The sequence below is a fragment of the Glycine max genome, chromosome 19, assembly GCF_000004515.6.
Source record: "Glycine max cultivar Williams 82 chromosome 19, Glycine_max_v4.0, whole genome shotgun sequence".
NCBI lineage: Eukaryota > Viridiplantae > Streptophyta > Magnoliopsida > Fabales > Fabaceae > Glycine > Glycine max.
In genome coordinates this window covers 32,917,580-32,933,767 of record NC_038255.2, presented here as the reverse complement: position 1 = coordinate 32,933,767, position 16,188 = coordinate 32,917,580, and the positions used below count along the sequence as shown (strand labels likewise).

General features: G+C 33.8%; 1 protein-coding gene and 1 non-coding gene across 3 annotated transcripts; one reads left to right on the top strand and one right to left on the bottom strand.

Moving 5' to 3' along the window:
* Positions 1-11,825: 11,825 nt before the first annotated feature.
* Positions 11,826-14,729, top strand: LOC100791438 (probable methyltransferase At1g27930). 2 transcript variants are annotated; one of them, XM_041012436.1, is made up of 2 exons: positions 11,826-12,054; positions 12,156-14,729. In XM_041012436.1, the coding sequence occupies exon 2, from the start codon at positions 13,725-13,727 to the stop codon at positions 14,649-14,651; it is 927 nt and encodes a 308-aa protein (XP_040868370.1). In that variant the 5' UTR covers positions 11,826-12,054; positions 12,156-13,724; the 3' UTR covers positions 14,652-14,729. The 2 variants fall into 2 exon arrangements, with proteins under 2 accessions (XP_040868370.1, XP_040868369.1); XM_041012435.1 differs by having other exon boundaries at positions 11,830-12,054; positions 12,166-14,729.
* Positions 14,730-15,808: 1,079 nt separating this feature from the next.
* TRNAL-AAG (transfer RNA leucine (anticodon AAG)) lies at positions 15,809-15,889 on the bottom strand. Its single transcript has one exon. It is a non-coding gene; the product is annotated as a tRNA-Leu (tRNA).
* Positions 15,890-16,188: the final 299 nt, after the last annotated feature.

The following is a 16,188-nucleotide window of genomic DNA, read 5'->3' as shown; positions in this document are numbered from 1 at the left end:
TGCGCATGAATTGTTTGTTTTGAACGACATATGTTAGTGAAACGGTTGGAGTTAATAGGCAGTTACCGACAAAAATATCTATCAGTAATTTTTTACAGATGTATCCATTGAAAAAAGGCTTTTGGTATTTCCGATAGATATATCTGTAAAAAATTATCGATGGTCTCTTTTCGATGGATATATCTGTCAAAAATTATCGACGGACATAAAATTCCATCGATTGGTATTTCCTATAAACATTTTACCGAAGAATTTTGGTCCGTCAGAAATATTAAATTACTGTCAGATTTTGGGGGTTACCAATGAATTTATGTCGTCAAAAATATCATTTTTTGTAGTGAATGTGAATCATTAATTTTAACCGTTAGCTTAATCGAATAACAATAGTATTGTCCACACTAGATTTTGTCGCTCGCAGCAACTCCTCTTCCCACCAATTCCTCTGGCCACCATTCACCACCATTGGAGACGATTTCTAGCGGCAACATTTGTTTTTTTCCTTCTTCCCTCCAAAGGACTACACCGACCACCACATCACTTCCATACCCCTATAATTCTCATCCATCGAAAACACCCTCTAAACGATTCTTAAGGACACGAGCCCTCCCATCACCAAGGTCCAAACACTTCCTACCCTATTCACCGACAAACCCCACATCACCAAAGCTAGGGTATGAGGAGGAAATCCCCAACTTGAACGATGTAATTCTACAAAGAAATGTTAGGGTACGAGGAGGCAATGCCATCACACACCACCAAGCATCTCTGGGTTTCACTGTTATCATTTGAGATGTGTTCCAAAGATTTGTTCCTTCTCCATTCGATGAGGTCGGGGTCGTTGGGGACAACGACAGAGGCTTAACGGTCGTTCTCCGCTATGGTGGAGTAGTGGTATTAGAGTTGCGGCAACGTAGATCTGGAATGGAGATCTAAGGATTCGACAAAAATCAAGGCATTAAGGGCCAAGCCCATGTTGTTGGCCCTCATCAGAAGTGTCATGGAGGCCAGAGATGCTTCCAATTGTGGCTTGTTGAGGAATTCATTTCCTTGTCTATGTGGATAAATGGGCTAGAAGGAGAGGGAGAAGAAGAAAAAAAAGGGGTGAATGGTGTCGTCCCTGGAAATCATCTCCAATGGCAGTACACAATGGAAGGCGTTGGAGGTTGTGGGAGAGGGAGGCAGAGTACAGTTATGAAGGAGAGGAAAGTTCTAATGCGGGAGGATGTAAAATAAAATATGCACCATCATTGATCTTAAGGCTAAAAATAATGGTGCAAACTGGACCACATTTTTCAGTGGTCCACTGTTGAATCGAGCTATTGTTAAAGTTAGTGAAACTTAGTGGGTTACCAGGAACTAGACGTGATCTCGATGGTAGAGATGAACCAATATAATCTCCTCATTGTCCAATTTGTTTATCTTTTTTCTTTTTAACTGACTAAGGGTATGATTTGATTTTGTTTTTGAAAACTGTGTTTGCAAAATCTATTGGATATCGTCTGATTGAGTTTGTTTGTAAAAACCTTATTTTTTGTCTTTAAGCTTTATCAGACAATATTTTTGTTTATTGAAAAGGCGTAGGAAAAAAATTAAAATCAGAATTCAATCCCTTTTCTTATGATATATGCCTTTACAATTAAGTTGTTTAGTTAATATTAAAAGTATAGGATGATATATCATATACATGTTAGGAGCATATTTGATTTTAAGATAAATATATATGTGAAATTGATTTCTAATATTCAATTATAGATTTATAAACTATTAAGTTGATTTCAAAATTTAAAAGTACAAGAGGATATATACCAAATGCATGCATGTGTGTGTGCATGTGTGTGTGTGTGTGTGTCATTTGTTAACAATATTCTTATTGAAAAATAAATGAATTTGGTTTGATTTGATTTTTAGATAAAAATAATTATCTAGATTAATCATAAAATAATTCATGAATTAATTTCGTACAATTTAAATGTATAATCAATTTTGAACCATACGAAACCAATCTACTAGGTTTAGTTTGGTTAATAGGTTAGACAATTTAAAAAAAATATTTATATGATTATAAAATTATTTTAAATTTTCATTAACAAAATAAATTATAACCAATTGAGTCTTGATTAGCTCTTAAAAATGACATATAGGGGTGGAAGTAGGTCGGATCGCCTGTTAGAGGCCTATGGTTTAACCCGTTTAAGGCCGGGCTCAACTCAGTTTGTTTAGCAAAAAGGTTAGGTCCAAGCTTTTTAAAAAGTATTTTTAGTTAAATAGGTCAGATCATAAGCCTTAAAAATAAGCTTATTAAGGCTTGAGGGCTAGCCTATTTAGAACCAATATGTTTTAATAAAGGTATTATTATTAATATAATATATAATATTATAATTATTCTAATGAAATTATAAAATTATGTTAGTGGTTTGACGATTTTAATCATTTTAATGTTTGAAATAGGTTAATTCCTATAAGCATATACGAGTAGAAGGAATAAGGGCTCTTTTCTTTTGGTGGAACTTAAAAAAATTTGGTAGCTTGTCACTTGTAATGTTTGCATACAAGTTTATGCCACATCTTGTGGTTTAAAATTGTCTTATTGTGTTTAATAAAAAAACTTTGGCTTTATTGGAGGGGGGAAACGTAAATAAGAATGTAACATCAAATTTGGGTAATTAGCATAAGAATAATATGCATGTCGTTCTTTCTCACTTTAATATTTTAATGCATAATAATTTTATTATTCATACAATATTTTTATACTTTTTAATATGAAACAAGCCTTTAAATTAAATGAGTGAACAGACCAAGCCATGCTTATATATCAATTCCTAACAAATAGGTTCATGAAGAGTAACAGACCAAAACTTGAACCACAGAAACGTAAAGTATGTCAACCTAAGCTTAGGTAGTGTCTGACCTGGCTCAACCCATTTCTACCCTAATGACAAATATAACCATAAGAAATAAAACACTAATAAAAGACCATACAGAAAAATAATTGAACTATAAACATCTTATATAAAAAAAGCATTAACACGATTTATAATCAATTAATCATATATTATCGATGTAAAAAATTAATAATTTAACATAATAAAAAAATGTTCAACACACATATAGAATCACATACTATCATTATCAAACATTCAAGATGCTACTACATAATGCTACAACTCAACATAAGTATATTACATGTGCAATTCAACTTGATTTGGTTTATTTTTTTTATAAAAAAAACTAAAAATCAAATCAAAACTCAATAAAATGTGAGTTTTTAGCTAAATTAATCTATTTTTAAATTTTTTATCAATTTAGAATGGTTTAATTCAATTTTCTACACCCATAGTATTAGCAAAGTGTATGGTAATGTTTATCTATATAATTCAAAGAACTTATATCTAGCTCTGCATGATAGAATAAGACCTTATATATAGAATGATACCAAAAGTCTCTCTAGTAGAGTCTATTTACAACTTATTTTATGATATAAACACTTGTAAGTGGTTGGAGGAGCTAATGAAAATATTTTTTGGTATATTCATAAGTTATTATTAGCTTATTTAATTTCAATAAGCTTTGCACTACTACAAAAAAACAGCTTTTCACGACGCACCTTTAACGACGATTCTCAAAAATTGTCTTAGAAAGTCAGGCAATGGCAATTTTGTAAATATGAAATTTTTAAATGAAGACGGTTTTGTGAAAATTGTCTTAAAAGGTTGTCATTCTAAGATGGTTTTTACAAAACCGTCTTAGAAATGAGTGCGTTTTTAATGACTATTTTCTCACTTTCCCCCTCACTCTCCGACTCCTCTTTTTCTTTGATTTTGTCACATTTAAAAATTTTTAGGGTTTCCAGCAATGAAAGGAGGAAGAGTTGGCATGGGCAAGGACCACAACATGGCTGATAGGATATGTGCCTTCTGCCTCCAAGACAAACTCAGCAAGCACATGAGTCCCTAGGGATTCTCGCCACCCCCGACGTTGTCTTCCCCCAATGGCAACCCTCCGAACGCATTTCTTGCATGACTCCCGAGTAGGTTCTAATGCAATCGTCGTTTCCCTCTCTTTTCAGTTAATTTCGTATCTCACATGCTTTTCTTTCTTTCCCTCTCTTTCTTTTAGAGGATATGTCGCATATGTTTTGTTTTGTTTCCCTACTATGTATCAATATTGTATCTACATTTGTATCATCACATATACGTTTAGATGCAAAATGTCAACAATTAAATGCTCAAATATTTTTAGTTATCTGTGCAGTATTATCTTTTAAGAATGGCATACTTACACGTCCTTATTTTAATTTTTTTTAGTTTTCTTACTTAGTATTGCAACTTAACTAAATTGTTTGTTCTCTTGTCTTGCATATTGTATTATTGTAATAGTGCAATGTGGAATTGAATGAAGCTCTTGTCTAGATTGTTGAATTTAGTTTCCAAATCTTCTTAATAGGGAAATGATATTTGTTAATTTGATTAGTGCACCCAATTTGTTACATGCATTCCTGGAACTATGATTTTGCAACTTGGCCAGTTAGGCTTCAATTTTGAAAATGTTCTCAATTTCTCCATTAATTAGTAAGCTTATTAAATGTATATGTACACCTAGCCCTTGTATTTATTTTTCCTCTAGCGGTGAATAAAAATATATCATGACTACTTCATTTGGTATTCACGTTTAATTTTTTTTATAGTAGTTATTGGACTACTTTGGCATTCTATAAGCAACTTCACATGTCAAAGCATATTGAAGCAAATTCAAATTCAAATTTAAAAAAGATTTTTTTTTTCATATAGGTCATTGCCCTGCAATATTTCTACACCTTAATTTTGAAAGTGAGACTTTTATTTGGAATATTCAGAGTATCCCTCTCTTTAATTCGTGTTGAATTTGATGAATTTCTCTAAACTGTGCTAGATGTCTTGGTCATAGAATATGCTATCTATAGATATGGATATAACATTGTTAATCCATATTTCTTATTTTTTTTTTTCAATCAATAATCATGTGTATTTTCCTTTACTTGTGGTTGATACTTTGCCATTTGGGTGAGTTGGAAAAGCATTGTAAGTAGTGAAATTTTTTGGTTTTTTACTATTGATTAAATAGTGTATGAATAAGTACTGAATATATTTGAATGTCATTTTTCTCTTGTTGGCTTGCATGCTATGATTATGCACAAACTAAGTATTGATTTGATTGCCACTACTATTCCCTAGTCATTGAAATGGAGGATATTGAAATGGTGGTCTTATTTGCCTAATAAATTGTGATGCAATTGGTTTTGATTGTCATTGGTTTTGAAGACTTTCTAAGTTAGTTCTATAAAAAATTTCTTAGAAAGTTACTTTATAAGACAGTTCTTTATTAAACCGTCTTAAAATCCTCAAATTTTTTTAGATTTTTTTTTATAAAAAAAAAAAGACATTATAAGACGGTTTCTATGAAAACCAATGTAGAATCTGAGATTCTAAGTTAGTTAAAAAATCATCGTGGAAAGTCAACACTTTCCACACGATATCGGCTTCAAAGATAGTTCAAAACTATCATGGAATGCGCCTAATAATCAAGTTTAAAACGCTTTATTGTAGTAGTGTTAGTGGAATAATTTATAAAAACAACACAACTTATATGAAAATATTTTCATCTCATTTCCTCTTCAATTGTATTAGGGGTAGTTTTATAATTTTACATGCATTAAGTGCACTATTTGATATGTGTGTTGGGAGAGAAATTTAATTGAACTGGGAAAAGCTCAATCCAATTAAATTTCGGACCAACCTAAGGGGGAGGTGAGCATTTAGACATTTGGACGAAAACAATGGAAAAAGAATGAACAAAAATGAAAATGAAATGAGCAAGAAAAGGTGATAAAGATTAATGTCAAAATACACGTTCAGAACAGCAAAAAAAATGTGTATGCATGATTTGCTTAAAAATTGTTCATTATTTTGAGTTGTATTACAAGCATATTTGACTTCTTGGAGTTGTTCATCTTTTAGATGTGTTGCCAAATTGACATAACTAGAATTTTGCTTTGAGTCTTGTTTTTAATTTGTCAATCTAATCTAGTGTCATTCTAGGACTTTCTTTGTGTTCCACCTTGGCTTGTGGTGTTGTCCTTTTGCTTTATTTTTCCTTGAATCTCATTGAATTAATGTTATGTTAAATTTCCTTTTGGTTTAGCTTTCATTTCATCTTTTGGGTTCTTGCTTGTCTTCTTCTTTTTTTTTGTGTGTTTAAGTGTTGCCTACAATAAGGATTGGAAGAGGAAATTGGTGCATTGCTTGAAGGAAGATTTTTTAGTCTTTTAGGTTAACCATCCTATGAGCACCATTGGATTTGAAGCAATCAAAGCCTCACCAAATTTTGAGTGAAACACTTGATAAAACAAAAAAACATTGAGGACAAATTTGAAATAAATAAGTTAAGATGAAAGAGAGAAAATAAGAGAGGAAGAAAGAATAAAAATAATGAAAGAAATGAAAAGAGAAAAACATGTCGCCTATAGTAGTCATGACTCTTACAAGATTTTAGGTGAAGAACTTAGCGACTATTATGGAGGGCGGCATAAGTCACATACTAAACATCACTCCCAAAGAAGAGAAAAGGATAGAAGGCCTCAAGAGTTTAACATTAGTCTCCCATATTTCCATGGAAAAGATAATGTTGAGACCTACCTAATTGGGAAATGAAGGTTGAATAACTCTTTATTTGCCACCATATTAGTGAAGAGAGAAAAGTTTCATTGGCTACCCTTAGCTTCCAAGGGTATGCCTTCTATTGGTGACTTCCCTTGTTAGGGAAAGAAGGATTCATGGGGATCCTCCAATATAGTATTGGAATAATCTTAAGAGTGCCCTTAGAAAAAGGCACATTCTCTCTTACTATGAAAGGGAGCTTATGGACAAGCTCCAAAGGCTTAGATAAAGGAGTATGAGTGTGGAAGAATATAGACAACAAATGGAACTACTCTTTTTGAGAGCTAGACATAGGGGGAAGGAAAGAACAAGCATTGCTAGGTTCCTAAGTGGTTTAAATATGGAAGTAAGAGACATGGTTGAACTCCTTCCATATAGAGACCTATATGAGCTAGTTCAACTTTGTATAAGGGTAGAGCAACAATTAAAGAGAAAGTCATCTTCTAAAAAGTCTACCTCTTACTCTTATACAAAGAAGGACCAAGCTTCAAGTGTGTTAGGAGTACCACCTTCTAAGTCAAAGGATGATAAGGGTAAAACATAAAGGAAATCACTCCAATGACTAGTTCACAAGATAGAACTAGTAACATCAAGTGCTTCAAATGTATTGGGAAAAACCACATTGCTTCTCAATGCTCCACAAAGAAAACCAAGATCATGAGGGGTCAAGACATCTATAATAGCCAAGAGGAGGCTACTTCTTCTCCTTCCTCAAGTGGAAGTGAGGGTGAAGCCAAGGGTGATGAGCATATTAAAGAGGTTTACCCCTATGAAGAAGGTGATCTTCTAATGGTGAGAAGGCTCCTTGGGAGTCAATCTTGTGAGCTAACCCAAACCCAAAGAGAAAACATCTTTCATACAAGATGCAAGGTTTTAAACAAAAATTGTTCTCTCATTGTGGATAATGGGTCTTGCTGCAATTGTTGTAGCACAAGGTTGGTATCCAAGTTGGGTCTCACTATCATTTCCCACCCAAAGCCTTACAAGCTTCAATGGCTCAATGAGCAAGGGAAAATGATAGTCAATCAACAAGTAAAAATACTCTTTTCTATAGGAGAATACTATGATGAAATTTTATGTAATATAAATCCCTATGGAAGCAGGGCACATTTTGTTGGGTAGACCATGACAATTTGACAAGAAAGCAATCCACAATGGTCTCACCAATGAAATAACCCTCACCCATGGAAGCAAAACATTCAAACTTGTTCCCTTGACACCTTCACAAGTGGTTAGGGATCAATTACAAATAAAACTCAAATGGGATGAGGAAAAGAATAGAAAAAGAAAAAAAGAGCAACCTTTAATGGTTAAGGAGGTAAGTGTCTCCACGTCTTCTCTTTTGTAAAAGGACACTTGTTAGCACTGCCACACCTCTTGGGCTTGAGGTTATTCCTCAAGTAAAGGAGTTGTTGGTTAAGGGTTTGATTCATAAGAACTTAAATCCTTGTGTTTTGTTGGTGCCCAAAATAGGTATTATTAGACACCAAATCCCTAAGATATGTGATATGATGAATGTGTTGAGTGGTGCAACCCTTTTTTATAAAATCACTCATGCACCCAACATCTTCATGATTCACGTACATAGGGACTCTTTAGGTAGGTTTGTTCTTGTTTTTTATTTCAATATAAACCTGAGTGCTTATATTGGACACCTTAGGTTTGTCGTACTTTTTGGTAGGAGTAATCAACATGAAAATACAAAAAAAAAATGTATGTTTTATTGCATTACTTTCCTTAATTTTTTTAAATATTGATCAAGGGGTTCACACGGACCCTAAGAAAATAAAGGTCATTCCTGAGTGGCCCACTCCACCAATTATAAAGGAAATTTGGAACTTCCATGACTTAACAAACTTTTACAAAGGTTTGTCCCATATTTTTCTATACTTGTAGCACCACTCATTGAGTTGGTGAGAAACCATGTTCCCTCATGAAAAGATGCCCAGGAAAGGGGTTTTCAAACCTTACCCTACTCTAACATACCCAACACCACTAATATATATGTTTTTATTCTTTTTACAGGTGTTGAGGGAAAAAGCCCAAAGCTTCAAGAACCTCTGAATTTGAGGTCAAATCCTTTTCAATGGGGAGGGGATGATGCAATCCTACCCCCCCCCCCCCCCTAAGGGCATTGGATAGAAGACTCCAAGAAGATTAGGCCTGAGATGCAGGAGAAAGCCTTAGGGTTCTCATGATCTTTGGGGTAGATTTCGGCCCCATGAGCTAAGTATGAGCCCACTTATCTTTGTACATATTATATTAGGGTTTCATTATTTTTGGACCTTGTATTTTAGGCTCCATAGTGTAGATCATATCCTAGTAATGTAGGATTTTTCAGCCCTTGTATTTTAAGGCACCTAGACTAGTTTTTGTATTAAAGGTAGTTTTATAATTTCACATGCATTAAGTGCACTATTTGATGTGTGTGTTGGGAGATAAATTTAATTGAATTGAGAAAAGCCTGATCCAATTAAATTTTAGACCAGCCTAAGGGGGAGGTGAGCATTTGCTTGCTACACCCCATTTCATATCATATAGTCACACTTTGTGTATGTCCTTCATGTTTTACATGCCTCATGACACCTAAGCACATTTAGTGAAGAATCTTGGATTTGATCTTGGATTAGTGGACTGAATCATAGCTGAAATTCACTAATCATAATTAGTGAAATTTTGGCTTCAAATTTGGCTCTACAAATTCAAATTCAAATTCAAGTATTCAAATTTCTCTCCAATTTTGTGTGACACTTAGGCTATAAATAGAGGCCTTGTGTGTGCATTTTTTTCAACTTTGATCATTTGAGAAATTAGACTTCAATGTTCAGACCTCATTCTCCCTCTCTCCCTTTCCCTCCACTCATCTTCTCCTACCTTCAAGCTCTTATCCATGGTTTCCTATGGTAGTGAGCTTGTTCTTGACTCATCTTCTCCTTGAAGTGATGTGTTAACTCATTGGCAAGTGTATCAATTTGTCACAAGTAGTAAAGCTAAAATGGAAGTCCAAGTGTCAAATCCAAAGGGACTTTGTTTGTCTTAAGTTGATGTATGCCCAATTTGCAAGTAAGGGATAAGGAATTGCAATAAATAGAAGGATTTGAAATTAAAAAGGTAAGAGCAATAAAATAAACAAGAGTTAATGCAAAAGATAATTTCAGAATTTAAATATGTTGGGGCCTAGCATGCCTAACTACCCTTGATGCAATATTAATATTTTTCTCTATTAATGCTTTCCCAATTTCTACCCACGTCTACTAAGACACTCAACCCTGATCCCTCACAATGAAGAGTCTAATTTATCTATTCTCTCTCCCAAATCCTGCAAAGATTGAATAGTAAATCGCATGAAGCATGGAGATATATGCAGAGCCAAAACAAAGTCACTATATCCCTAGCAATGAATTGTTTAGATGCATTTTCCCAATTCTTTAGAAATTACCATTTCCCAATGTATAACCCCTAAAACTAATGAATGGATGATCAGACCATACAATAAAGATGAAGAACATAAAAGAGGTAGTAGAAATAGAAATTACATTTAATAGATAATAAGAGCACTTACATTACAAGGGTGTTGGCTGCTAGGCTCCCAATAAAGTGGGTTTAGCCTCTCATAGCCATGAGAGGCTTACACTTTAGGGGCTTATGTGGATGGAAGAAGGGGTTGGATGACTAAAAGAAAATAAGGGAGGAATGGCTATAGAAGGAGGGTTTCCCCAATGAGATAGACTCAGACTTTGGATATCTTCAATAGAGAGTTATGAGACTCGATGTCTATCGGTGTGTCTTTCTCCTTTGCTTCTTACTCCTTTTATAGACCTAAGGTAGCTTAAAATTCAGGCAACCATGCACTAAGTGGACCTTCTGGACTTAGCGAGTATGGCAGTGATCACACGCTTAGCGCAGGATTCGCGTTAAGCGCACCTTTGGACTTTTTCCTGGGTCTTTTTCGCGCTAAGCCGCTAAGCAAAAAGACGTGCTGGACATGTCTTGTGCGTTAAGCGAGCTGTCTCAATTTTCAACTTTTTCTTCAAGTTTTTGCATCATTTTTTTCTCCAAAGCACTTGAAATTTTCTTTTTTTGAATCCTGCTGGTAAAAAATTACAATGATGTCAATTTCGTCATTATTTCATTAAAAATAACGTTAAAGTGAAGAAATTGTAATCATTCTTAGCCAAAATTGACTATCAATTTAACTCAAATTTTGCAATTATCATGGTGTCTCCAATCACTTTTCCTCCTTCTCCATTCCGTTACCATTGATCTTCAAGAAGCAAAAGACTCCATTGATAAAGAAGATACAAAGCCTACAAACTCTACATGAAGCTACATTAACATATATCTACAAGCTCTACATGGAGCTACATTAACATATATATATATATATATATATATATATATATATATATATATATATATATATAAGGGATAAAATTATACTGGTGTAACTTTGACAATTATTATATTATTTTTATAACTTGATATAGAATTGATTTTTACTTATCCAACTGTTAAATTATATTTACATGTTACCAAGATTGTTGGTGTCAAATTCAAAATTGAACAACAACAAGAATGTAATCAAATGATCTATATTTTATTATATTTTGAAATGTTTATATTGCATCGATTTTAATCTATATAAACGAGATAGTTAATAATTTTATATTAATATGAAATTTTGCATTTCATCTATGTGAAAGGAACTTTCAATTTCCCAATGAGTTTTAAGAAAATATTGTTTAGTTAAAAGTTATAAAATAATGCAATAATTTTCAAAGTTATACCGATGTAATTTGATCTTTTCTCGTATGTATGTATATATATAGATATATAGTTAAGATCTAATGAGTATAATTCAGTTAGCAACACGTTGAATTTGTGAGAAAGAACTTGAGTTCGACCCCATAATATACTCTTGGAAAAGGGAGGCAAAGATCCTAATTAGTGTGGTTTAAAATAATTTAAAGTTAAGATTTACATAGAATCTTTATTTTTTTTTTTCTTTTTACAGAATGTGTATAAAGCCCCAAAAATTAGGAATTACGAAATGGGCTTCGCTGAATTTAGACGAAGATTTGAGAAGGCCCAAAACATGAGTCCGACAAAAACAAATGACATCAAAAAATGTTCATCTGAACTCTGAAGTCCTCAACTCCTCGTTCAATTCAAAAATGAAATTTGGACCGAAAACTCAGCGTGTGAATGAAATTTGAAGAGTGTGAAGATGGCGATGGAAGTGGAGCAGAATCAGAATCATCAATTAGGGTTTCCCTTCTGGAAACCGCTCCGTCACAGGTTCGGGCCCGAATCTCCTTTCTTCGCTCCCGGCAACCTCGAACGGGAACTTCTTGCCAAACAGGTTTTCTTTTCTTTTTTCTTTTCTCATTTTCAAATTGTTTGGTGTTTGATTAATGGTTATAAATACCGAATTTTGAGATGGCAATTGTTACTTACCCTTAGTATTTCAAAGCTTGCTTTGGAATTAACAGAAGAAAAGCAACAGCTTGAGAAATGGATGCAAGAGGAAGAAGGAAGGTACTGATCCTTATATTGTTGGTTTCATATTGTTTACAATACGTGAGATTCAAATCAATGCTGGTACATGATTTTCAAATGTCGGGCTTCAAGTTCATGATGGATTGGCTAAAATACATCCAAGTATAAATCAACCAAACACTCCCTAATAGTAATTTTTTGATTGTGAGAGCCTTAAAATACAACATGTTTGTCTTCCTATAGATAAAATATCACCCTAAGTAAACCTGCTCATTGGATTTCCAAAGGGCGGTGCCTTTACAATAATATATACTATCATTTATTGTAGTGTACTTAGAAAACAAAGGCTAAAATACGCTTTCAAGCCTTAATAAACTCCTTGATAAATTTTCTTTACATTGAGTCTTTAATAAAATAATAATTTTATTTTTTATCTTTGGTATTAATTTTTAGTCTTTAATAAATTAGAGAATTTTATGTTTGTTTTATGATGTTTTTTATTAATCTTTTTTAAAGGGACTAATAACAAAGAAAAAAAATTTATCAGCAAATATAAAATTCGTTAATTTATTAGGATCTAAAAAAAGTGTAAAGGACCAAAACAAAAATTGTTTTACCATGAAGCAAAAACAAAAAAAAATTATTAAGAGAGAAACATAAGATTCAGATATTTATTAGAAAAAACAAATATATTTGAGCCAAAAATAAAAATAATGAGATTGTTGTTTGTCATGACTTATGGTGAAAAAAAGAAAAAAAAAATAGATGGAAGAAATAAAAGAAGAGAGAAACTTATAGAAATGATATGATGAAAAATAGAGAATCAAAAAGAAAAATGAGATCAAAGAGAAGTGTCAAATATAACAACTTGTGTACTAGTAGCTCATGTTACAAAGTTTTTTTTTTAATCTTTGGAATAGTTAAGATAATAAGATAAATATGGTTGGCTACCTCAAAAAACTTACAATACTACAATGAGAAGGGTAAAAAAAAATTGTATTTAATTAGTTACTCATGTATATATTATATTTCATTATTTAACTATAATTATTCATTCATGATGATTTTATTTGATTCGAGTGGAAGATATACGTGATTTAGACAAAAAAAAGTAAATTATAATTTTTCATTATACAAAAGACTTCACATTAAATAATATTGTTGATTAATCAAGTAATTAGATACAAATAAATAATGTGTTAAAGTTAAATCATTCATAGTTGAGTTACATCTTTAACAAAAATAATTCTTAGTTAAACTTTAAATTAGACAAAATCTCATTTTATCCGATGAAGAAGGATTAAGAAAAAAAAATAAGATTGTTGATTTACAATATTCATGTGACAACTTCTACATGCTAATTATAGAAAAGTGATCTCCATGAACGAGCAAGTACCACATCTCTAGCTAGAACTGTTACAACATCGCCCTTCATCGTCTCCATTCTGCATTTCTCCATCACATTCACGCCCTAAACGCACATCAACGTAATTAAGTAGCATCCTTCACATCAACCAACACACATTCACCACCATGCAACCGTGGGTTTTCAAGTCCTTCCAGCCCTCCTCCCAAAGGAAGAAACACCCTCCCACCTCCAACCCGCGTCTCCTCCCCCTCCTCGCTGCCACCCTCGCCGCCACCATCTTCCTCCTCTTCCTCTTCCGCCAGACCCTCCTCGACCCCACCACCTCTGCCGACCTCTGCGTCTCCTCCTCCTCCGTCGTTCCCCTCACGCCCTCCGAGGCCGCCATCGCCGCCGAGTTCGACACCTCCCCGCTCACCCTCGTCACCATCCTCCACTACGCCACGGCGCGTGTGCTCCCTCAGCAGACCAAGGGCGAGATCCGGAGATCCTTCGACGTGCTTCAGTCCCTCGCGCCATGCAACTTCCTTGTGTTCGGACTCGGCCACGACTCGCTTATGTGGGACTCGTTCAATCCACGTGGCACCACGCTGTTTCTCGAGGAGGATCCCAAGTGGACCCTCTCTGCCCTCCAGCGCTTCCCCATCCTACGTGCCCACACCGTTCGTTACTCCACGCGCCTCACCGAGTCCAAGACCCTCCTCTCCTCTTATAAGGATAATTGTGCCCGTGTCAGCGTGACCACCGGTCACCCACTCAAGGGTAACCGCTTGTGTAAGCTGGCACTGCACAATTTGCCTAATGAGGTGTACGATCGTGATTGGGATGTGATCATGATCGATGGGCCGCGAGGGTATTTTGCGGCCGCGCCCGGTAGAATGGCGGTCATATACTCCACCGCGATGATGGCGCGTGGGAGAAAGAGATCGGGTGTGACGCACGTGTTTCTTCATGACGTGGATAGGGAGGTTGAGAAGCAGTATGCCAAGGAGTTCTTGTGCATGAAATATAGGGTTGGGGGGATTAGGAAACTTTGGCACTTTGTTATTCCACCCGTTGTTAATGCTAGTGATATTGCTCATGGATTTTGTTGAAATTGTAGTGTCTTATACTTTGTTCTTTTATGTATGTCTTTAATATGAAATAGAAAAGGTTTTGTTCTATGTTAGAAATTTTGTTTCGTAGTAGTACCCAACAAGTTTTATCATCCCTATTCGTGTCTCTTTTATATGTCCAGAAGTTTCTATACTATACCTCATGTAATAGTATCAAAGTTAGTCTTGTTTTTTTCAAAGTATAAAACAAGTTACACAATTTTGGAAGACAAATATTGTCCTATGCAGCTTTGAAGTGTATAATACATAGCATTTCTTTATCCCACAAACCATTCTTGGCATGTCATTCCTTTTCTAGTTCTCTAAATTGGAAATAATTCAAAGAACGCCCTCGCCGATCAGTTCAAGATCCATAGCTTTCTAAATAGAGAGAGAAAATTTATAAACTTTTCTTCTTCTATTTTTGGAGTAGAGAGGAGGATGGAAAGGACCAAATATCTCTCCTTAATTTTGACTCTTTAATTTCCTCTCCAAAATTTGGAAGGGGAGAAATTTTTATATTGATTAAATTAAATTTTTTAACAATTTTTATTTGTCTATTTTAAGAATATAATGGTAAATTATTTCATTGTCTTTTTTCTCCCTCTCATGCATTGTCACCAGACATGGTGTTTCATGTATCTTGTCTACCAAATTGAAATTCTCTTCTTTTCCTCACCAATTTCAACGAACAGTTCATACAATAGCTTAATGCTTGTTTATGTTTATATCATGGTTTGCATAAAGTAAATTTGAGTTTAAAAAGTCAAACGTCATTCTCAATGTTTTGTTTGGATATATATAATCAATTCTATGCCAAAATTTATTTTTGAAAGAAGTAATTCTTAGTTTTTCAGTGAATAAAATCAATTGTTGGTAGTGATAACCACTTTTTTTTTTTTGACGATGCAAATACTTATAATTATATTTTAAGAATAATTTCCATCAAAATATAAATTCAACTGTTAGTTCCTATTTGAATGGTTCCCCAAAATCCGGATGATGAATACTGCATTTAGCTTAATGTTTAAACTTGGACATGAACCCTGGCCCAATAGAAATGCCTGAAGCCCTGAACAAATATAACAAAACTTCCAAGATGTTATATTTAAAACAAATCCGTAGACCAAACAAAAACAAATTAAAAAAATCACATTTGTTGAGAGTGGGATTTGAACCCACGCCCTTTCGGACCAGAACCTTAATCTGGCGCCTTAGACCAACTCGGCCATCTCAACATTTCCTATTTATTATTGATCATTTTATAATTATATATAATATTATTCCTGCGTATTCTATTTCTAACAACTCGCAATTAGTTCAAAACTGTGTTCTTGTGTTATCTGCTGTCCTTTTTTTTAACTGAAATACTCATAGTATATTTGCTAACGTATTTTAGTTAGTTTTAATTTTTTTAAACTGAAAAATTTGTTTGGCTAATAAATAAATTTTTTTAGTAATGGGAAGGGTTTTTTAAAATGTTAGTTTTTAGTTTTTTATATTTTTTATTTTTATCCTCAATATATTTTTTAATTAT